This window comes from Dioscorea cayenensis, chromosome 6, assembly GCF_009730915.1.
Source record: "Dioscorea cayenensis subsp. rotundata cultivar TDr96_F1 chromosome 6, TDr96_F1_v2_PseudoChromosome.rev07_lg8_w22 25.fasta, whole genome shotgun sequence".
NCBI classification, from domain to species: domain Eukaryota; kingdom Viridiplantae; phylum Streptophyta; class Magnoliopsida; order Dioscoreales; family Dioscoreaceae; genus Dioscorea; species Dioscorea cayenensis.
In genome coordinates, this window is record NC_052476.1 from 10,493,198 (window position 1) to 10,519,150 (window position 25,953).

The 25,953-nt window shown below is 36.5% G+C and overlaps 1 protein-coding gene across 1 annotated transcript; it reads left to right on the forward strand.

Moving 5' to 3' along the window:
• The first annotated feature begins 14,138 nt into the window (after nucleotides 1-14,138).
• On the forward strand, nucleotides 14,139-16,271 carry LOC120263828 (alpha-1,3-arabinosyltransferase XAT3-like). The gene is given in 2 exon segments (XM_039271804.1): nucleotides 14,139-15,945; nucleotides 15,947-16,271. Coding segments are annotated over 2 exon segments (1,503 nt in total). The 5' UTR covers nucleotides 14,139-14,727; the 3' UTR covers nucleotides 16,232-16,271.
• The last annotated feature ends 9,682 nt before the right edge of the window (nucleotides 16,272-25,953 follow it).

The following is a 25,953-nucleotide window of genomic DNA, read 5'->3' on the forward strand; positions in this document are numbered from 1 at the left end:
CTATACACATGGCCTCTGATATGATCCTTGGTGATGAACCTTCAAATTTCAACAATTCACCTGCACTAAATGTTGGCACCAGTAGGTGTCTTAATCCTTGGACGTACAAATATGGATTGAATTGGATGTGAAATGAAAACTTTATTGTTATTTCTTAGCTTGTTTTCCAAATTGAATCTTTATTGCTTTATTTTTATTGTGTTGAAATGTGAAATTATGTGATGGATTCTTGTTGCTTTATCTTCAGAAAAAGCATACTTTTGCAAGTGAAAGTGTGAAACTATGAAATTTCTTTTGTCTATAGTGTTTTTCTTAAATGCTAGAATTTGCTTTTGTTAAATCTTTGATGTGTTATGTGATTCTAACTTTATAAGCATTGTGTGATATTATTTGTGATCACTTTCAAGCATTCAAGCATTGTGTAATGAGGCTTTAACAATCAATGTATCAATATCAATTGTGTTGAAAATTAAAATTTATGTATTTTACTTTTACTTGTATACCTTATTTGTTGTATTAATTTTTTTTGTTGTAAATTTGTAATTAATAATTATAATATATTTTTTTCAATTAATTAAATTAAATTAAATTAAATTATTTAAATATTTAAATTTACCCGACATTGACTCATTTGACCCAGTGGTTGAACCGATAACCCGATGACGTGGCACCTTGACCAGGTTCAATGTCCGGTCCAGTTCTGATAGCATTGCTTTCGATGAGTTTTTCTCTTATATATGTGTTATCCTTAAAATTTATTTTTAACACCTCATAATTTATTTGTGTTGATGTGAACATCTCCCTTCCCCCCTTTTTTAGGACTTTTCCATCATTTTTTTCCAATGACTAAGCAACCTTCCACCACCATTTAAGGTTCCATCTTTTTCCATTAGATTTGTGGAGGTTAATCCCTTAATTAATGAAGCCAGATTTGGTTTGTCATATCTAAATTGCATCATGCGCCTACAAGAATGATCATACCATGTGTTCAAGTATTTTTCTTCCCCTTGCTTGAAATTAAATCTTTAAATGTGTAGACATGGTTTTTGCATTATGTAAAATTCCAACAAACAACGCTGTCATTAACAAATCTTATAAATTTGACATTATTTTATTTGGAAAATTTATATATATATTTTTTAACTTGTGTTATTTACAAATAATGACAAAAAAACATTAAAAAAAGGGTTTGTATCATTAATTTTTGCACTATATCCTTCTACATATTACCCAGAATGTAAACCAAGTAATCTTTACATTCCTTGCTTGATTTTTTAAAATAGGAATATTATATTCTATAATGTGATAACTTAGCCACATTCCTGAAAATATAATTTTTATTTGAAGAGGGCGTTAATCTTATATTTGAAGGGTAATGCAATTTTTTTCTCTATTATACTCCTCAAATTCAATATAATTCTCAAAATACCAACTTTGAAATATTTTAAAAATAAAAATTTTGAAATATTTTGCTGGAGATTAAAAATAATTGAGATTAAAACTTATTTTCAAATATTAAATAATTATATTGGAGGAAAAACATATCCATATTTATTTAACATAATTAATTTTGATTTAATTATTACTAAAAAAATTAATTATTTGACCTTTATATATTAAAAATTTTAAATATTTTAATATCAAAATTTATTTTTTAAATAATAAAAAAATTTATTATTAAACAATTATCATATTTGTATTAGTAAACGTTACAAACTTTAATCTATTTAGCATCTATTAAATGATAGTATTTTATTAAAATGATAATTGGTAATTGAAGATTGCCACCATACCAACCTGGGTAATATTATATTTCAACTATATTATTGCTTTGTCAAGAAAACAAGAATTAAACACATTCCCATCAATATAACATAAAAATAACATTTCTGATGATACTATTCTGGACAACAATATAAGATTTCGGGTTAATTTTTTTAGTAGGGTACTAAACTATGGTCATTTTTTATTATGGGGTCCAAACTTCAATTTGAATCAAAATGGTTATCCAACTTCAATTTTGGTTTACAGGGTGATTACCTAAGAGATTTTGACCTATTTTTTTGATGATATAAATCTTGAAAAATTCTCGTTAACATATGCATAGCATCTGTGTCAGCCCTGATTAGCGATTTCATTTCGGATGTTGATAGAAATTTATAACATCGAAATCATCAAAAATATGCCAAAAATCTCTGAGTGACCATCTGAGTGAAACAAAAATTAAAATTGGGATAGCTAGTTTTGATTCAGTCAAATCTGGACAAAATGTAAAAGCGATTTCATAGTTTGGTACCCTAGCAAAAAATTTACCCATAAGATTTCATAAACTAAATGGCCCCTTTGAATTCAATGTTCGGCTCCATCTAGCTGACATAATACTTGCTATTAATAGCTTAACTAACAATTCACATTTTTGTCCATAAGCAAACTTGCCATGGTAAAATATTTATAAATATTATTTTATTTATTATTATTTACTTCATTAATCCTCTATTCACCTAGCATAACATCACTATGAAAAAAATAATTTTTTATTTAAAACTTTAGAAATGTTTTTAAAATTTCATTTATTTCTTTCTTTTTAAATTACTAGCGTGGTTTTATTATTATTATTATTATTATTATTATTATTATTATTATTATTATTACTTGGTAAAGGCCATGTTCCTGCCTTATTTCCTATTGCATAATTCATAAATTCACAACTAGCTAGCGGTTAGGCTCAATTCCTTTAAAAGCCAATCACACCTTATTAAATGTAATTCGGCTTTAATTTTAAATCAACGATGCCTCTCATCCTCATTGAAAGTCTTTCAAAGTCCCTCTCCACCCTAGCCCTATTGGAAATTAGAACAATTATTGTATCATTATCTCTTCCACAGAACTAGGATTTTCAAAAACAAAGACTATTCAACTAGTGGGATGGGATCGGCTATTTATTTGGATGTCAAAAACACCTATTAATGACTTGCTATCATATTCGAGAAACCATTAAAAGTTAAATCAGTCAATATCACAATTTTAAAAGACTATAACTTGTGCAAAACGAGAACTAATATTTTATTTTACTAGTATTTTATGTTTCCTCTCAAATGAATATTAAAGCTTCGGGATTTATTTATATTTAAAAAAAATTATTCACTATTAAACATGCTATTACTAAGTAAAAAAAAATAAATTATTTAATTATTTACAAATAAAGAATATTCTAGTCTATTATGTGGCCGGAAGTTAACCAAGGTCCCTAAAAATGAAAGATATTTTTGTGAAGTATTGGCGAAGAAAAGTTCCTTGCAATATTTTTATTTTTGGCTTTACATGACAAAAACCCAAAAATAAAATCTGTTGACATGCTAAGCATTGATTTGACCAACAATTAATAATACAAAAAATAAAGGCAAAAACCAAGAGGAATATCTTGGCCATATCTTAAAACAAAACATGAGTTGGAAAATTTGGCCCTACATTAGCCATTTCTCTTTTGCTTCTACAACTTCAAAGTCACTTTCTCAACATGGCCAGCCATCCAAGTAATGGATTGTAGAGTCAAAGAAAAGACGTATGGTCTAAAAGGACATCCCCAAATGAAAATTCAATAAAAAAAAAAAAATAAAGTCTAAGGAAATGAATATCTTGTGCAGTGACTGCTATATTAATTAGATATATTATTATCTAGGGTTTCCCAAGTTGGGAAGCAAAACCAAAGACAAGATTCTAATACAACGCGCCACACTATTCCCCACAGCTAGCCGCCAACTCTGCCACGTGGACGTCCAACATTCACGTGCCTGTTTACCCTCATCCCCAAGAAAGCACCTTTGGATGCCTTCTTAGAACAATCCATCTCTTGTAAGTAGTGCGTTTTTTTTTCAGTTATTGATTTTTCTTTTTTTAAAAAGTGAAATTGTATAATGTTCTCCTTGAAATTTTTAGTAAAAAAAATTTTAATTATGTGCTAATTACATGGTAGGAAATGTTTCTAAAATAAATTATATTATATATATATTTTTACAAAAGTAATAAATACGGCCAAAACCATTAAACTATGAGTCTTATAAAATATATTATTTTTATATGAAATAAAATAAATTATATTAAATATGATAATTAAAATAATAACTCTAATAAGTCATATTAAATTTTATATAACCAACTTTGTAATAATAAAAAGGGAAAATTACTGTTCACCCCTCGTAATTTTCAAAACTTCCCAAAAACCCCCTCCTACTTTTACACACCACTGACTCTTCATTTAGTGTTTAACTTCCCTTTACCCCCTACCGCTCACTTCAAATGGGTTCATGTTGTGAAATCCCATTTTTGCACTGAAAAATGGTGGGAAAGGAAAGCGCAAATCACATCATGCTCAACCTTTTTGCAAGGCTTTTCTCGCTTTGGTTTCGATGATCATGCCGAGGAGTTACATTACATCTTGTTATTCTCCTCATTATCATACCCGAAATATATAAATCGGTTTCTCGAACGAGAAATGAAATCGATTTCCATCGGATTGGCTGAGTCGCACTTCATCTTCAAAATGAAACATGATCGATTTTATTGTCGAGGCAGCAAAGTACGCGTCCATCGTCTGCTCTTCTGCTTATACAGAAGTTGTATTACGACAGAGAAGAATGAGATTACTTACGCGAGTTCATTTCGTTGTAAAGTTCTTTCCTGCTTATGGTTATCTATTCAGTATATTTTAAATAATGTTTAACTATTTGCTATTATCCGCTTAAATATTTTACTAATATGTTTAATAATTATCATATCCGCTAATACTTCCCATCTCCGCTTTAACATTATCTTTATATGTATAACTATTCATAAAGCCAGTAAATTCTCAAAAGTCTCAGCAGAAAAGCGCTGATCTTTTTCGTTTGATCCGAATTGTCGGGCAGTGGCGTGGCAGCGGTCAAGAGTTACAGTATCCCGACAGCGTAAGAATTAATGACGGCATTAATTCTTACGCACGCGTAACATAAATTTCCCGAACACCCGACTCGCTCTCACTCAGCCCAATGCTCGACGCATGTCGCTTAACTTTTTTCTGATCACGAAGAGTCACCGCCTAGCTGGACTTCACACCATAAATAACTGGGAAGAACCTCCCCACGGACAACCACCCTCGCCGTCCTCATCATCCTCCTCCTCCTCCTCCTCCTCCTCCTCTTTCCTCCTCTTCCCACTGGACAACCACTCTATCCCGAAAGGGATGCTTTCGGGAGCCTTCTTCCCTTATCTTGAGAATCGATTAGCCGTGAATCACTCTGAACTAGTTAAACTATCTTTTTCGCCTAGTCGAAGTCCCTCCCTCATAATCGCCTCGAACGCAGAGGATTCTCCAAAAGTGCGGATCGACGGAAAGCAATTAAGAGAGCATTTCGACTTGGGTACGAAAAGAAAGTTTTCACATATCTGCGTGATTGCATGGAGGATTCTCTAGAGGAGGAGATCGCTGAAACATCCTTTAAAGACGGGTCGACATTTACCACTTGAGACTTTCTCGTTAACGCTTTAAGAAAATGACGCCGACTGCATAACCCGTACGCTCGTGTTTAACTATCGAGATCGCTCGCTTTAAGTCCCTACCATGTACACATCGATTAATAGTCGCTTTTCATGAATGTGTGTTGTTTAACCTTTTTAATGTCAGACGCTTTTGCAGTTCGGAGTCGATGCGCTCTTGTATGCAACCGTCGAGCATTCGAATGCATGACACACTTGTTTCGCTATACGAGGGTCGAGTCGTGAGTGTCCAAAGTCGGCGGACGTTGTAAATGTTGTAAATGTTGTAAATCTTTGTAAATGTTGTAAATGTTGTAAATCTTTAGAATGTTTGTAAATGTTGCAAATCTTTTTATAAATAAAACGAAACAATCGTATTTGACCGTGAACTTCGAAATTTAAAGCAGACCTAGTAAAAACAATGTGGGAAACAAAAAGACGCTCATCAGTAAACAATAGAAAAGTTAAACAATACCAAGTTACTCTTTAAACAACGACAACGGTGTTTAAGAAAATACGTAAATATGTTTAAACAATGACCGTGAGGTACCCATCTAGCAACGTGCCGTACGAAATAAAGTATTCAATTTAAACAATAACATATTATTTACATGATATAGACTTTTAGTTAAACAGCTTAACCGTTATTTTAAACACTATATGTATCTGCTTTAAACATAAAAAGCTTGACGCTTTACATGTAGACTCATGTTGAGTTGAGAACTTTCATTCGAACGACTGACAACATGTCTTCCTCAGCGATAACGATATATATTTCCCTTTTTCCCTTGGGACGGAGGAAAAATACCGCCCAATCACATCACGCCTAATCTAACCCTCTGCATACAACTCAAGACTTTTTGTTTGCCGAGTCACGCTTGCATTTGTCACATCTTCTACTTCTTCTTACTGGCCGCCTTCGCTTTTGTTCTTCATTTCATTTTGGTTTCAGACGATTTGGTTTTCACATCGATATATTACGGAGAGTTTTTGCGGTATTGCTAGATTCAATCGGGAGGGAAGATGCTAATGTTCACTACTCGGACTTCTTGAATGGTGTTAATGAGATATGTGAGCGATGGGGTCCCAAGTTTCTCTCATCGTGGTTAAGTTACATCACATCGCGATGGATATAAAACGGTTTGCCTCAATAGAAAGACGATGTCGACTTCCATCGGATATCGTCACGTCCCACTCCATCTTCAAATGTCGTCGTAGTCGATCTTGTCGTCGAGACGTAAATGTGCTACTGTTCAGATCCTAATGAAAACGAGGTTTACTCGTTGTAAGTTCCTTTTCTTTTAATTATTTCACTGTCTGAGGTCGTTATTGTTTAAATACGTCCGTCATCTGTTAACATATCAGACTAGTCCTTTACGTTATTAGTTAATTGTTTAAGTATTTAATTTAACGCTTTAACTATTGTCATTATCGCTTAAACATTATATTCTCCGCTTAACATATTGATCTTTTCATTTGATCGAAGTGTCTGGCGGGAATTCGATTCTCGCTGAGCGCCCCATTCATCCCATGGCGACTCGACGCGGTGGGATGCTCTTCCTTCCTCAGCCGATCATTCGAAAGTGTTGTCGCTGGATATTGGTCAACGCTTTTGACTGTCGAACATTTCAGGGATGTACTCGAAATCATGCAATCTAAAAGGAATTTTCGACTTCAAATTCATAAAGAATCGAAAAACATCGAGCGATCGGAATGCAGCCGCAGATGGTTGCCGCTGGCGCCTTCACGCATCAAAAGAGTATAACAAAAAATACTTTCGAATCAAGACAATCAACCCGCCAGCACACTTGCTGGTGGCATAGGTTCGAGCGTCACATCCGAAAGCGTCCAAAAATGGGTTAGCGCACGAGTGATTCGTGAAGCTCGAGGGACCGGGTCCCTCAGATACAGGCCATCGACGATTCGGCGACATGTCAGGAACATGGTGTCCACATACCATACAAGGTGCTTGGTTGGGAAAAAGAGTACGCCCGGTGGTCCTCGACTGGCAGTGACATCTCCGACTATGATCGCTTTGCTTTGGTATGTGGATAAGGTGGGTCGAGACAAATCCCCAGCACATGGCGATCGTGGAGAGAGACGTGATCGCTTTTAAACGTCGCATTCTTTTCTTCGCAAGGCAGGTATCAGGATTCAAGAGGGCTTGCAGTCATTGCTTTCTCGATGGTACCCACCTCCTTGAAAAAATATCGGGTACACTCACTGGCTGCCGATGGAAAGATGGTAACTAATGGTTTTTCCACGCCGCCTTGTATAGTCGACAACGAGGCCGACGCCAATCGGACTTGGTTTCATATCTAAGTCACGACGCCTTATACGAGCATGGAGATTATCATGAGATAATTACCTTCGTGCTCGGACAGTCCAAGGGCCTCGTGAGACGCAATCGACGAGTCTTCCCTTCTTCGCCACATGCAGTCATCGCCTTCGACATTTGGAGGCCAATTTTACGAAAGCCAATGTCGACTTGGGAAGGCATCGAGGGTGAGTGTCGTCATATGCTTCCGCGATCGCTGGGCATCCACCGCTAAAGATTTCGACGATACCGCTAACGAATCGGCAGCCGTATCACCCAAGCTCATCAACGGGTCGATTAATAAATCGGATATGGCACATCGGTCGAATTATCTCTGCTCGGAGGTGATCGTCTGGGTGAGATGTATCTCGAACGTCGCGGAGTCGTTCAATGCTTGGATCAAGGAAGCTCGTCATTTTCACGTGCCGATTTAAAACTGGTCAGACTCCGTAAGGTCTGCGAATGTTGATTTACACTTAACATTTAGTATTACCCTTTAAACATTCTCAATCTTTGTTTAATTACACTTTTTCTCGACTTTTAAATATTAATAATTTTCGTTTATTTAATTACAATAATGTTTAAACACGTCGATGTAATTATTTAACCATCAATCGCCTTTGTTTAACCTTATTCTGCCAGGTTCAAGTCGACGCAGACGTTATGTGAACCGCCGTGAGCAAGCGACCAAACGGGAGACCCACTTACGCCCGCATACATTCGGGTTAGAGATCATCGTTGAGGACGTACCGAAATCTCGTGTTGGTCGTCTGTGTCGACGATCGCTACGGGTCGATCGACCAACGCAAAGAACTCCGCGGATCTCGCCATCGTAACTTGTTCATCGCCGGTAGGCAAGTTTATGGTATCCTCAGAACATGTCACTAGCAAAGAATAACGCAGCATGACACCAACGTACATCGATGTCATGAGTGGTACTTCACCGTCGACAATTACAACCGGCATACAAGGAAGCTATATTCCCCATACCCGACGTACGATAGCTCTTCAGACGGAATCGCGAGCTTCGCTTTACGACCGCTGGACTAGAAGGCAGCTTGGGCGGCCTAGACGAAAGAGGATCGAGTCGCAAGCGTTTGATGTCCGCTGAGTTACATCGATAGCCTGCCAAGGATCCGGCCACAATCGATTTATCTTAGCACGAAAACTCGTCGCCGACCAGGGCATTGTTAATAAACCGATCGACGACAGTGGAAACATTGTGTATTTATAATCGAATTGAATGTATTTACACGAGACATTGTTATTTTAAACGGATACACTCGTAATTTGAAATATTTCAACCGATGTTTAAACGATATATGGTATATTTAAACAATGAAACTGAACGTACACAACTACAACGAAATTAAACAACGAAATGAAACTCGAATGAAATTTAACCTCGCCTTTTACAATCGAAAACAAACAAAATTTACATCGAGATATACAAGTCATGTTCTTCGAAAACAAAAACAACGAATCGAATCGTGTATCACGGGCAACTTTCCGTGATTTAGTTAAACAATAAGTGCATTCATTTAAATGCAGAAAGTGTTATTTTAAACGTACACCGTAATTTGAAAATATTTAAAACTCGATGTTTAAACGATATATACTATATTTATACAATGAAAGTGAAATGTATGACAATCACAACGTAAAATTAAACAAACGAAATAAAAACCGAATGGAATTTAACCCGCTTTTACAATTCAAAACAAACAAAATTTACATTAAGATATATAAGTCATGCTCTTCGAACACGAAAACAATGAATCGAATTTGTCCAGATTTACATTTGAAAACAAAATCGATGTAAATGTATATACAAGACATGTTATTCAAAAATGCAATTTAACCCGCTCGCGACGTACCCCTTGTCACATGGATCGCGCCGCCCCTCCTAAGTATGCGGGTAACATACCGTATCCGAGCGTAAGGAACGCCCTGTCTGCATGTAGTCGAATCTCTCACCCCACGCACTGCCGATAAACCGCATCGACGTAGATCGGGCGAATCGACGCTTCCTTGTTTTTCGCGCTGGGGTTTCTGTCGCACGCATAGCGGGCACTTTTCGCATGTCGCCGACTCGCTTAAACTCCATATCGGCTACAAAGGTCTAATAGATTCCTACTGCCGAGATATGTAAGTCGAGATTAGAATCACCGATTTAAATACCAAACGTGAGTATTAATCGGACATAATTAAAGAACTTACCATGTCCAACGCTGTCCTTATCGCATTCCCGATACGTAAGAATAATGCCTCGATTCTTGTTTATCATCGTCTGTGACGACTGATACTGGAAGTGGCCATTCTATGATTATCTGGAGGACGACAATCTAACTTCTACGCAGTCAGCGCGACAAGATCCCCGATCATAGCTATAATTGGCGTCATGCGGCGTCGCTCCGCTGACATACAACAACGCAAGCGGTCTCGATGACGGAGGCTGCTTGTAAGTGATATGGCTCGCTCACCGACTTTTGTAGTACAGACACGAAAGCGTCCCATCACATCATCACGACCATCTCCTTCCCCTCAAGCGATAGTATAACCTGTCAGCGAGTGGATAGACAGCTATTCTTCCACACGATGCGTCGAGGTTAAACGATAATGTATATTAGAAGACTCATATCAGAAATATTTAAACGATATTATCAATCGTTACATGATATTATATATAATTAAACGGTAAGGCTAAAAACTTAAACGATAACATAATGGTATTAAACACTATTAGGTAATAGTTAAACACCATGAGAAACTCTTTAAACAATATCATAAAAACGTTACACTTACTCGTCCATAGCAGCCTGAGGAAGATCCTCATCAACTCCCCGTCACGATTTCATAAGACGACTCGAGCCAACCCATTTCTTCTTCTTCGAATAAAAGCTCTCGAGCCACTCGGTCCAATTTTTTCGATCGACTCGATCATCTCTCTCGCTCGCTTCGGCTTGGGTCTTCATCGAAAGATCTTCCTTCGACGCGGGACGATGGCGACAAAGATCAACCGGCACACTATCCTTACATTGTCGTTCTTGTCAGGATCGGGTCTCGCTCGACGCTGGACGACGGCGCACAAGATCAACCGCAGACACTTCCTTACACGGTTCTTGCATGCGTGGATCGTGTCTCGCCGGGTCACGCGTAATCTGCCGGGCCACGGCCACTTTAGAACGGATTCGACGATCTTCTCAACCGCGGGCCACGACAACAAAGATCATCGGAGACACACCCTTAACTTGTTCTCGACCTTCAGTGGATCATGTCCATCTGACGCCGCATCTCTCAGCACTGGCTCCACCGGTCGACGCATTTCATCGAGAAGCAGAGTCAACGACCTTCTCCAACACGCGAGAACGGCCACTATCATCTACGTATGTCCTCCAATCGCCACGGCCATGTCATCAACGGCGCATGCACTCAATGAATGCGATCACCGACTGGTGTCAGCTATTGTCTTCCATCGTCACCCATGCCGAGACTGAGGCAGATTGCTTCTCCTCTTTTCGCAAGTCTCTTCGAACGTGGGCAGCTTTGAACGACCTTCCCACGACGTCGCTGCCGCCAAATTCGACGCCTGCTCGTCCCCGGTGGTCGTTTTTTTTCGAGACGGCGCAAAATCCGGCTCAGAACGCCCTTCCATGCTTCCACACGAGCGGCAAGCCGAGGGAAACCTCGGGTCATCAATATCCGCGTACGCTCGCATAAGAGTGGCATGACATCTTCGCCCTAACGCTACGCTGGCCGCTACTGGCCGGAGGGGGTCGCCACGGTACGGTTTGGACCGCTGCTGCAGTGGTGGGTTGTCAGAATCCGCCGGGGTAGGGGAGGGCTGCTGCCCAGGGCCGATGAACGCAGGCGCGCGTGGGTCGGGAAGTAGGAGAACGGCGCCCAACAAGGCATCGATAGAGGCCGCCTTCCTCATCCCCGCCTTCGAGCAAGTGGTTCTTTGAGCAACGGCATCCATCCGCTTGGTCAAGCCAACAAATATTTCTTTCTTCAAAGATTACTGAACCACTCAGAAACTAACATACGTAAACCAAACAATTTCACGAGATCATTCATTTTAAACTATAAAAACTATATATTTAAACGTTATAGAATATAATTAAACGGAGAACAAAAATATTTAAACTAGCATGTATCAATAGTTAAACCAGAATACTAAAGTTAAACACTAAATAAAATGTTTAAACATTAAAGACTTATGTTAGACATCGTCTCACGCATTTATTACCTCTTTTCCATCGAGCGACGACAAGCTCGTTTTCACCGCCGCTCGCTTTCCTAGTACTTTCACCGTAGCACAAAGATCCTCGGGATCTCGCCGAACGGACTTTCTTCCCTGCTCCCGGCCACCAGAAACTAGACGCTAAGCGACCGAGCAACCCCTTTAACGCACTCTCGTGGTCGGTCTCTTCCCACAAGATCTATCTCGCGACTCCCGGGCTGCCGCTGAATATCCTCCATAAGCCACTTCAGGCGTCGCTCGCGCCCACGCCAGACGCCTCCCACGGCCTGTAGATCATCGACGTAATCAACGATCCAGCTCGAACCGAGCATGACGTATTTTGGGAAGAGGATCGTCCCCACTGAGAGACACCATCGTGAGTTCGACAAAAATTATCTTCTTCTCCCTCCTGTCGAACAAGCCGCACTGCGTGCTCGACGGAGTCTCTGCCTCCTCGTAGGTCTCGATCAGACACCGCCTCGAATCGACCGGTCTTTCTTCTTCCTGAAAGACCACCGTGCCGCCATCGCAACGCAGCACTCAAGAACGAGGGGCCACATCTTGAGGTCTCAAAACTCAAAGCAGCTTTTCCCCGATCCTCGAATTTATCAGCGACTCATCGCATCTTTGCAAAAAGAGAATCAAGCAGGGCCCTCTTCGTATACGGCTTCCAAATCAACGCCGCAAACTGGGTCCTTCGAATAATCTCCCAAAGCTCGAGGGGTCATGTTAACTTCAATCTCACCATGTCTCCACAACCGTGCACAAATAGTAACGCCCATTAATCTAGGGCTCGACCGCCATAATCACAAAGTCCCGCAGATTGGCATAAAAAGTTTTAAGCTGAAATATAAGCGTTTTTAAATCTAGAACTCTCAGCTTATCAAACAGAGATATAAAATGTTACACAGAGACCCATTTTGTTAAACATGAGACGAGAATACTTAAACAGAGACAACAAACGTTAAATCAGAACATCTCATTTCTTAAACGCTCAACCTTATTTCAGAAATCTAAACCATATCAAACGAAACGGAAACGTACATTATAAATATTACACAAATCATAATAATCGAAAAACTATTTTCGAGAGCTGTATACATACGAAAACGCAAAACAAACAAAAACCCCAGCCGAGAAATCTCCCTGCAGATCATCAAAAACCCCGAAACCTGGAAATCCTCGCAGACTTCAATATCTTCCAACAAAAAATGGGAGCACAAAACAAAAACCTAAAAATCTTCTGTAGAATAACGCTTAACATAAAACCATACTCACTACCTTAGATCAGAACTCACTGAAACGCCAACTAGTCATGCGGGGACTCTCCTTCGAGATACCGAGTGAAAGGGAAAAAGTCATTTAAACGTCAATTACAGAGGCTTCACGCAGTAGACAACTCTGGATGTACTCGAAATGTGAAAAAGTCAAGACGTGAGTCGAGAAAAACAATTAAACTAGCCCAATAAATTGCCTCGGGGTTATCCCCTACCGAAAACCCCCACTTCCTCCTCAAATCGCCGAGATGGTCTGCACCACGACTCCCCTACGCAAGGGCATTTTTCATTCAAAAATTTGAACTCACTCCGCTCACATCCGCTATGCGGTCGGGGTTCGAAAAACATAGACTTTTAAAAAGCGAGTGTTTTGGGGATCAGAAAACTAATCTGTGCTAGCAATTTTACAAACTTAAAGGGTTTTTTTGGCAATTTCCACTAATAAAAATTAATAACTTATTTTTTTCTCAATTCAAAAGTTGAGTTTACCATCTTGTGATTTACCATTATTTTTTTTAAAAAAAACAAAGTTTTATTTTACAGAATTATCAATTTATGCAATTGTCTAGAAGCATCTTGAGTTTGGTTTGAAATTTCAAACAATGAAATTAAATTTGAGCCTATTAATTAAATCATTTTCAAACTCAAATTTAGTAATTTTAAATTAGCCTAAGCAAGCCAAGCTCAACCCAATCGGTCAGCAAGCAACCGAAATAATTAAAAAATAATCATACCAATACTTATTTTATAACATCAAATCAAACTTGACTAAATGTAATTAACCAATGCAAACCATCAAACTCAAAGTCCCTTTCGGCACACATTTCACCTGTCTCTATTTCTTACACCAACCTATCATGCGTAACCATATATAAATTTTTTTTAAAAAAAAAAATCTAATTTTGTCAACTTGAAAAGAATGTCCACTAGTGCACACACCCTCCAACAGACTTCTAACACATGACAATAATTGCAAAAGCAACCCTAAAAAACATAAAACTATCAATTTGCAAATAATAAAAAAAAAAATATACAGACATACTAACCTGTCAGCTGTCAGGCAAACCCAGCCACATCCTTACTCGGTCATCGTTCCGTGTTCAACCTTACACGCTTTCCCTGAAAATCAAAATAAACAAATAAATAAATAGTCGAAATTCCAACCAATCTCATTCAAAGATCAACTGCTCATCCCGTCCAACCACTAATATCCACCGTCAATCCATCTCAAGATCCGTGCCAAATCCTAAACCCAAGACAACCAGCTAGCCGTTAAGACCTAACCACTTATTTCCCACCCATCTCCAGCCCACCACACTAGTTCTTTTTATACATCAAACCCCAATCTTTTCCTCACCGGAACACCATACTTTAACACCATGGTTCATCACCACCACCGCGCGGCGCAGCCGCACCAGCACAAGCTCGTCGACCACCATCTCTCGACCACATGCTCGGACTGCCTCGGCGCAGCCTCGGCCAAACGGTCCATCTCCAAACACACACTTCTCCTCCGCTTCATCGGTATTTTCTCCATCATCTCATCTGCACTCGTCTTCGCCCCGCGCTTCTTCTCCCCTGACTCTTTTGAGGCAAATCCACAAACACCTTCCATGCACCCACCTTGTTCCTCCCTCTCCAACCACTCTCTCTGCTGCGACCGCACAGCCTTCCGCACCGATGTCTGCTTCATGCGCGGCGATGTCCGCATGCACTCGTCCTCCAACTCGTTTCTCCTTCATCTCCCTCGTAACTCCACGACGGAGGAGCAGGAGGAGTTAATCCGGCCTTATACTCGCAAGTGGGAAGCTAACACCATGGCCACCATCGACGAGCTCCATCTGAAGACTATCAATGGCAGCGTCCAAGCTTGCGATGTTGTGCACGATGTCCCCGCCGTTGTCTTCTCCACCGGAGGTTACACCGGCAACGTTTACCATGAATTCAACGATGGTATACTTCCGCTTTATATCACTGCTGGGCATTTCAACAAACAGGTGGTGTTCGTCATTCTCGAGTACCACGATTGGTGGATAACGAAGTACGGTGACATCCTCTCCCAACTCTCCGACCATCCTCCGATCGACTTCACCAACGATCGGAGAACTCATTGCTTCCCGGAGGCCATCGTCGGTTTGAAAATCCACGACGAGCTCACCATCGATCCGGCCAAGATGGATAAAAATCACACAATCCGTGATTTCCGGAACCTTCTCGACGATTCCTACAAGCCAAGGATCAGATACATCGAGCGAGAAGAAGAAGAAGAAAAAGAGGGATCGAGATCGAGATCGAAACCAGCTCCGGCGAAGAGAGATCGGAGGCCAAAGATGGTGATAGTGGCGAGGAACGGATCGAGAATGATCGAGAACGAGGAGGAGGTAGTGAAGGCGGCGGAGGAGGTGGGGTTTGCCGTGCAAGTGCTGAGGCCGGAGAGGACGACGGAGTTGGCGAAGATCTACAGGGCGTTGAACTCGAGCGATGCGATGATCGGAGTGCACGGGGCGGCGATGACGCACTTGTTATTCATGAGACCAGGGAAGGTGTTCATCCAGGTGGTGCCATTGGGGACGGATTGGGCGGCGGAGAGCTACTACGGGATCGCCAGCGAAGAGGATGGGGTTGAAGTACATGGAGTACAAGATCGAAGGGAAGGAGAGCTCGCTGTGGAGGGAGTATGGGGAGGAGGATGCGGTGGTGAGAGATCCGGAGAGCGTGAATGCGAGAGGATGGGAAGTGACAAAGAAGGTGTATCTTGATGGGCAGAATGTGAGGGTGGATTGTGAGAGATTTAGGAAGTATTTGGTTAGGGCTTATGGGACTTTGGTGAAGAAGATGAAGATGAAGAAGATGAAGAATGGGAGGAAGTTGGGGGTGAATTAGATTTAAATTTTATGATGTAAATAATACCACAACAACAAAAGGGGAGGGGTGTATGGGGTAGAATTTGTGAAGTGGGAATGTACATTTATTTATTTAATTTTTTGGAGGATTATTTGATTTTTTTTGTGGATTGGTTAATAAGGGAAGAGATTAATTAACATTGGTTATTTGTTAGAAGTTTTATTTATTTATTTATTTATATTATTTATGAGGGGTTTTTTTTCTCCATATTTCTTTAGAAATATGGAATTATTTGTATATGATATGTAATTTTTATTTGTTCACATCTTTTTTTTGTTTTTTAACTAAAAATTGTTTTTTTAAAGGGTGACAAGCGCCGTTTGTCTTTATGGTGCGTGAGTTGGTTGCGCAAAAAATTTATTATTAATTTGTAAATAAAAATATATAAATAAGTTATTTATATAATGTTTCAAAAAGTCTTATGGAATTATTTTTTCTAAATAAATTAAACATCGTTGTAGAATTATGAAGATTAAACAATGCTTAAAGATTCTATAGAATTTCAAACCATTTGCAAGCTTTTGTTTGCAAGGAATGGAGTGGGATTAGATTGGAAATGAACCTAACTGTTGTTTGGTTGGAGAAATGAGATGAAAGGAGAAGCATAATTGGCATTCATCAAAAAAACTTGAGGATTGCCTAATCTGGAACAATAAACGACCATTTTATCCTTTTTATCAATTGTTTAATAGTTGTTCATTCAATTGTTATCAATTATAAGTTATGCAGCAAAACACATAACAAGATTTTTTTTTTTCACCCAAGTTCCAGCTTGCACTTTAAATTGAGGTTAATTTTTTTTTATTGTTTAAATTATGTATGTTTAATTTTAAAAATTTAAAATTAATAATAATAAACATTCTTTTTATTATTATTATTATTATTATTATTATTATTATAATCATAATCATTCATTTTATATTGCAAGAAAAACTGAATAATAATAATAATAATTAATTGATTGTAAAATTAATTATAAGAATTAAAAAAATTTAAATTATAAAAATAATGATAACATATTACAACTAAAATAATATTATTAACTAATATATTTTTTAATTTAATATTTATTTCTATAAGGGCATAAAAGATATTTCTCACATTTTTTCTATTTACTTTTCTCGTTACCAATGAATTAGTCTCTCATATCCTCTAATCAAACACCGTTTTTTATTTCATTTTTTTAATCCATTTCTCCTTATTCTCATTCCTATTTCATTACTCCTCAACTCCATTTCTCGCAAACAAACACCTTATTAATTCCCTTAAGGATCATGGGTTATTAGAATTTTTATAATCAAGCACATACACCACAATGATGAAGAGGCACAAATATTTGATAACGCAGTTTGGCATTATATACTTACAAACTAAGTCCGAAGCTCTCATATCCTCTAATCAAACACAGTTTTTTATTCATTTTTAATCCATTTCCCCTTATTCTCATTCCTATTTCATTACTCCTCAACTCCATTTCTCGCAAACAAACACCTTATTAATTCCCTAAGGGTTATGGGTTACTAGAATTTTTATAATCAAGCACATACACCACAAATGATGAAGAGGCACAAATGTTTGATAACGCAGTTTGGCATTATATACTTACAAGCTAAGTACGAAGGAACAATCCACTAGAATAGCCAAATACAAAGTACAAAAGATACACTTCTTCCCCCACGCCTTTCTCAAGCATCATGATTCCTAGAGTTGAGTCTTATCATCTTCCATGAAAACCATACTAGAAAACTTTCTTCTTCTATCTCAATTCTCCACAACTTTCAAATTTGGTGGTACAACTCGTGTTGTAACCGAGTAACAACTAAGTCCAACACCCTACTGAAATTGTCTAAATTACAACATTTAGTTCCAACATGATTTCAATACACCTCTGATTCTTCCGGCTGAATCCCCCCATCTCGATTATAGAAAACAGTTGAACTCACCATTTCCATGTTAGTAAGATACTCAAACTTAGGTCTTCAAGCCCTAGCCGGAGCCCATGCCCAGCACTTCTCAATTATTTCAAAGATAGCTTTAGGTAATCTTCGACCATTCTAATTTGATCTCCAATCAACCTTCAATCTTCTCCATAAATTTTCAATTAAGCACCAACCAACTAAATATTGTCTTCAAATAATTTAAACCTTCAACTTAATTTAGCATATGCTAAAATGTAGCATCAATCGAAAATAACCTTCAAATACTTTCCATAGCCACCTCTGTATGTAGCTTTTTTGATTTGTTATACTTTTGCGCTAACAATTTCTTTTCATAGTTTAGGCATTAATTTTTTTTTTTTATTTACCCAATAAATTGTTTATGAATTTACAAATCAAAGTAATAAAGATATGATTTATTGATTAAAAAAAAAGAGATTTCACCATAGGAAATAAATAAATAAATAAATAAATAAATCATTGATAATTGCATATTCCACCCTATCATAATTTGAGTTGTTCTTCTAATTATTGTGTTTAAGATTAATTAATGAATACTACAATAATTGAAGAATAACTATGAGTGATATTTGTTCAACGACCAGATTGAATTCATTAAAGTGTGCCACCCAAATCTAACAAATCTTTTACATAACATAGATGGTTGGAGTTGCACATGGAAAACAAGACAAGGGTGATTTTATTGGTTAAAGTACACGAATAATTTACTTTCAAAAATAAATAAATAAATAAATAATACATGTTGTATTTGTATATGTTTTAATTTAAGATACACGTTAACCAAAATCTTGAGGATTTTCCAAGCTACTTTCAAACTTGTTCTTAATAAATGAAAGTGATTAAATTTGTAACATACATATTTCATTTTTTTTTAAATCCATCTATTTATACCTCTAGAATGCTTGGAAAAACAATGATAGTTTTGATGAGTTTTTTCCTTAACTAAAAGTTAACAATCCAATTCTGAAAAAAATTATTAATTACAGATCCAAGCTTTTGCTAAAAGGGTGGAAGATTTGGAGGTGGTGGATCATGATAGGCTTTTTAGCTGAAAACAGCCGTTATAACCGTATTCAATTTGTTTTAGTTAACTTTAGTTTAAAATTGTTTTTTATTTTAAATTTTTAATCAGCATAAAGTATAAAAATAAACCAAATGCTTATTTCTGGTCATTATCATGAGTTTGTACCTTTGAATACTTAAAATATTTTGACATGATTATTTATTTGGTTCACAATGTTTTTTTTAGAAAATAGTAGACAAGTCATTTAAAACAAGATTTTTCATTTTCAATCTGTTGTTAATTCAGTTTAGAAACGGATTTGAAATGGAATTTATTTGTTTCGAAAACCCAGGCCTAGCAACCTCAATGTCCCTCCTAGACGGAGAAAGCCTGAACATGGTACTTTGTGAAAGAAAAATTCTGCCACCAACCACTAAACAGTCGCCGCAACACCAAGTTTGGACAAATCGATTGACGATGAATGAGGTTGTAATTGGTGATTAGTGTGATTCATTCATCGACTACATCCTATTTTTGTTTTGATCCAACCGGAAGATCCAAAAGAAAGAGAAAGTGTCCAACGAAGGGCCCCTAGGTTTCATTACGATGTCTTCTCTCTCCTCTCTCTTCCTAGGTTTTTCATAGGAGTGGGGTTTGGAACGATATCTATCTTGGTTCAAGGACGGAGTCAAAAGCAACATGATTTCACAGTTCACTATCCGAATCTCGGGCACTTGAATTCTTTAGGCGAGTACTTCACTTTAAGATGTCTCACCTTTCACTAATTCATAAATAGCTAATAATCTGTCATGTCTCAATTTCATCCGTTATTCTATATTCCGTTTCAGAACCCTTGTTTCTAATTTAAACAGAAACAGAAAAATGTTCCGTTTCTAAATTTAGAAACGGATTGAAAATGGAAACCAATCTGTTCCTAATTTTTAAAAATTAAAACAGAATAATGTATATTGGTAATCCGTTTTTAAATTCGTTGTAATTCCATTTCAGAATTTAGAAACTGGTTTAAAACAAAATTATTACCATTACAAAAATTAGAAACAGATTTCAAACGGAATATTTTTTGTTTTATTTTTGTTTAGCAGCAATACGTTTCTAAAGTTAATTTAAAAAATAACAATATTGAAACTCATTAATAAATTTCTAATATGTTTCTAAAATTCAAGCCAAAAATAAAATAAAATAAAAATTATATCCCTGTAAATTATACAAAACCTGGTACATTAAATATTATTAAACATAGAATACCGACAAATAAGATAAATTCATCAATTCATACAAAAAGTAATGTTCAAGCATATATGTTCAACACAAAATACTAACAAAATGACAAAAACAAGTATAAGTCATGAAAATCAACATCATGATTGTCAGTAAAATGCTATGATTCCTTTGTGGTGAGCTACGACCGCTGAAGGATTCTCTTCTCAAAACCCATCATCTATCCTTTCATTTGACGCATCATCTCCTCATGATATTGGATCCTCTCCTGCATCATTTCGAACAAACTTTATTGAAGCTCCTTGTTGTTATCTTAGCTCCTTGTTGAGCTAAGAGTTTGTTGAAGCCCCTTATTATCCATTCTTCCTCAATCCAAGCTTAACTTAAAACCCTAAATTACAAAATTTAATTTTCTAGTCTACAAATTAGCAACACATCAATCACAATCACAATTAACAACAAACAAGGAATTTTCCCCAACAATGCACAATTGGTCCAACAAAAAACCTCCACACTTAAATCATACATGAATTCAGAATATATCTCCTAAAAATAGAATTCAATTCCAAATCCATGAAAATCATAGCATGAATAAATGGAAGCTTTAGATAAACCGGATAGATAGTTACCATTGAAAAGGCCGAACCCAAAGATAATGGCACAATAGGCACCAATTCCAAATTCAGGGCCAAGCTTGCTGAGGTCATGCGTTTTTGAGCTCAGCGAGGCAGAAGGTCGAATGTCTCTTGATGTGGCGCAGGTCTGTGAGAGTAATAGTTCTAATGGGTAGTGTGTTAGGAGAGTCAATAAAAAACTCACTGGAATAAGAAAACACACACATACACACACACAATCAAACAAGAGAAAGAAGACACACATGTTGGTAACCCAGTTCGGCACAACCTTGCCTACATCTAGGGGGTAAAGCCGAGAGAAACAATCCACTAAAAGAGGTGATAGAATAAAGAGTACAACTCTCTCTTCCTCACTCAAGACAAAGAATATCCTCTTAAGATTGCCCGATGCTCACTCTCCTCAACCCTCACCAAAGGGTCTCTCACTTGTGTCTCAACCTAAATCTTCAAGCAGGATATCTTATATAGAAGCCCCGACGTCCAATAAACCTTCCTCTTTTAGAATTCTCAGCGGCTTCCTAACTTGGACACTTTCCAAAGTTAGATGTTGTAACACCCAGTTGCAACATTGCCCACCTTACTGAACATGACTAAATTTCAGCCAATTGCACCCGAATATGCGACCTTCAATCTTCCCGGTTGCTTCAGTCTGCCTCGTAGCAGTTGACTCGACCGGAGCTCCTCTTGTCTGCAGCTGCTTCCTTCCTCACGTCACTTCAGTAGGTCCCTTCTCCCGAGGAATACGCCTACCAAGGCACATGCAACCATCTCACCAAAGATGGTCACCGAAGATCTCCCGATCTTCTTTCCAAACTTAGTCCAAGTTTGGTCTTCCCAAATGATCTTCGTTTGACTCATGGAAATATTGTTACCTAACTTGATCTCATCTCATCCAAGTTTAGCCTTCAATATCTTCAAGCATGATCTCCAATCATCCATGCTTGGATCTTCAAATCTTCAATCAAATCTCAAGTCATCTACAATCAATCTCTCATATGTGATTTGTCTCCTTGAATAGCTCCGCCCATAATTAGCTCTTAAATCTTCCTTCAAATTGTGTTGCTAAATATGGTCTTGATAATCACATTGGCTTGTCCTTGCCTTTCTTAGTTTGTGTCTTCAAATAGCATCACACCAAACTAAGTTTCATGCAATCTTCATGATGATCTTTATTCTTGCCAACGATAGAATATTCCTCTCTTTCTTTAAGATAGATCTTTCCTATTAGAAGTTCTATCAAAGATATGATTTATCATCTTGGATCTTACCAATGATAGATAAACATACCTTAAATAAAACTAACCCTTCTTGAAGAGATCTATTTAACTTGAAGCACTTTCCAAAATTAGTTGATCATCACATGAACCATTGAGAGGAAAATTACTAAACATAGTCTCCATCATGATCTTTTGCCTCTTATATCTTCTCATGCCATGACACCAAGCATTAGCCACGTCATCATCCTAGTCACTCCTTCTTTTTGTCAAGTCATCATTGCCACGTCATCTTCCTTTGCCATGTCACCTCTTGGCTTGTCATATAATGTCAATCCATGTCGTCAGACCTAATAGAGAGCTCTAGTGGTGAAACTTGAAATCCAGGTTAAGACAGTAGTGACGAAAATGTGGGTTTTTTTTTATTAGCTTTATATAATGATATATATATATATATATAAAAATAAATTTAGCTTGCATTTTTAATTAAAAAAATTTATATATTCACTAAACTTATATATATCTACATTATGTATATAGTTTTTTTAATGGTTATCATAAATATTTATATATTTATTTTATTTATATAATTTCGTAAATCGACCAATTTAGAATGGATATATTAAATGATAACATGATAATATATGGCTATCATATATTTTATTAAAACATAATAAAAAAATATAAAATAATTCTATGGAACTATATAATAATATTTTATAAACATGATTTTACTACAATGAGTATAAATAAATTATTTGAGAAATATGAAAATTTTATATTTAATAATATTTAAACAAAACATATACTTTTTTAATTCGTTTCTAGTCTCTTTCTATTATAAATAAATTAGAAACGGATATTTTATAATATTTTATTATAGTTTGATAATGTATATTTTTTAATACATTTCTAGTCCCTTTCTATTACAAACGGATATCATATAATATTTTATAATAGTTTTATTATATATATATATATATAATCCATTTCTGATCTCTTTCTATCAGAAACGGATTAGAAATGACTATTTTATAATATTTTAGTAAAGTATAATTTTTTTAATCCACTTCTAGTCTCTTTCTTCTAGAAATGGATTAGAAATGGATATTTTATAATTTTTCATTATATATATATATTAATTCGTTTCGAGTCCTTTTTTATTAGAAAGAGATTAGAAACATATATCTTATAATATTTTATAATAATTTGATAATATATACATATTTTTAAATCAGTTTCTAGCCTCTTTCTATTAGAAACGGATTACAAATGAATATTTTATAATATTTTATAATAGTTTGGTAAAATATATGTTTTTTAATCCATTTCTACTCCCTTTCTATTTGAAACAGATTAGAAACATATATTTTATAATATTTTCTTGAAATATATATATTTGCTAATCCATTTTTAGTCATTTTCTATTATAAACGAATTAGAAACAGATATTTTATAATATTTTATAATAGTTTGATAAAAATATATATATATATATTTTTTTGTAATTTGTTTGTAGTCTCTTTCAATTAGAAACAAAATAGAAACAAAAAATTTATAATATTTTAATAAATTATATTTTGAAATGACCGTTTCCAATCCATTTCTATTTGTAACAGATTAAAAATAACAAAGTTTTATGTTTTTCAATTAAAAGGGATGTTCATTACTGTTTTGAATCGATTGCAGTTTGGTATAAATTCTATTTCTAAATTTGTGTTTCTCAATTTGCATATTCTTGTACCAATGGGAATTGCATCGTTAGTCTTTGAGTAGAAAACGAAATAAAATATCTACCCTATTGCAAGGGCGCGATGTTCACAACTTTAGTTATTTGGTCACTTTGTTATTTGGGTAAATTACAAGATTAGTCACTAAACTATCCACCAGTTCCTATTTTGGTCACTAAACAAAAAAAAATTCTATTTTGGTTACTAACCTTTTAAATTGCTTCCAATTTGGTCACTGACGCCAACGCCGTTAACAGCGAGCTGACTTGGCTTAGCCACGTCAGCACTGCTCTTTAAAAACGTGTCTTATTTCTTCTTCCCCTTTCCCTTTTCTTTCTTCTTCTCCTTTCCCGTTTCTTTCTTCTTCTCTTGCAGATGGATGCCTGATGTAAGTTTACTATGCAAAACAATTATTTTTTGTATCATCTGTAGAATTACTAGATTATCTGCAGAATTCTGAATGTCATTATGTTATTACTAGATGACTATGTTGCTTATTTTGTATCATCTGCAAAATTGCGGTTTATATCGCGAGATCCGTGTTGGTTATTCAGTATCATCTCTGAATTATGTGTTGAGTTATTACGTGATCATCTTGGAATTACGTAGTATTACTAAAAATATAATGACATTCTGTGTTGCTTATTCTACATAATGACATTCTCCATGTATTGTGTTTTTCTTGTTTTTGTTTGGCCAAAAATTAATTTTTAAGTACTTGTGTGTGTGTTCTCAGGGAGGTGCAAGTTGTTCATTAAATTTGTGAAGCAGAATAAACAAGGATTAAGCATTCATTGGTTTCTATTGTTTTTAGAAATAGATGGTGTTGTTTTCATACTGCAGGTCTCATTCAGATGGATTATCACAAGCCCATCGATTCCCCATTGATGAATCATCATTTTTCTCGCACAATAAAGGAAGAGACAATGATCAATATCTCGATAGCTTTTCGGCCATTCTTTGAAGCTGCAACCCAAATCTACCACATGTTGATCTCACGGGAATTCCCATTACGGGGACTGAGGGCAAGGAAGAAGAAAGAAAGCGAGGCAAGGAGAAGAAGAAAAGAAAAAGGGAAAGGGAAAAGGGGAAGAAGAAAGAAGACACGTTTTTAAAGAGCAGGTCTTGACGTGGTTAGGATTGACGACATGGCTAAAGCCACGTCAGACTCACCGATCTGAGCGTTGGCGTCAGTGACCAAATTAGAAGCAATTTAAAAGGTTAGTGACCAAAATAGAATTTTTTTTTGTTTAGTGACCAAAATAGGAACTGGTGGATAGTTAAAGGGAATTGAGATTAGGTTTGATAGGTGTGAAAATTGCAGAATATTATGTTGTGAATTGGGTTCTAATTGTTGTTTGATCATGCATTCTTACTCAATTTTTGTATAAATTTCACTATTTTAGTTTGGACTACTACATTTTAATATTTTTGCTTGCTAGAAAAGCGGAGTTTGGCTTTTATTCTATGATCATTTGAAACATTATAAAGGGTTGACTAAATGGCTGTGGAGCATGAAGAAAGCACAAACTCGAGACTAGAAAGACATTTTGCTAGAATGTGTCCCTTGCTAGTGCAACAAAAGTTCCAAATTTTTGAGACAGAAAGAAACATGACTGGGTAATATTATGTAATACAGTAGTGTTTCGTGCCTCCAACAAAACCCTAATTGAATCCTTACCCTACCTAAATCTCTACCTATATAAAGGGGCAAAAAGGGTTCTCGATATAAGGTAGTCGAGTGTTGAAGCTTAGGGTTCATCCCTACTAAAACATAAGAAACTTAAAGGGCATCTAGAAAAGAAGAGATTAATTGAAAATCAAGCTTAGATCTATCAAGTGCCAAGCATGTTGTGCAATACTTCTGTGGAGGACAAAGAGTTTTCCATTCCCTAAATCTTTATACTTGCATGTCTAATTTT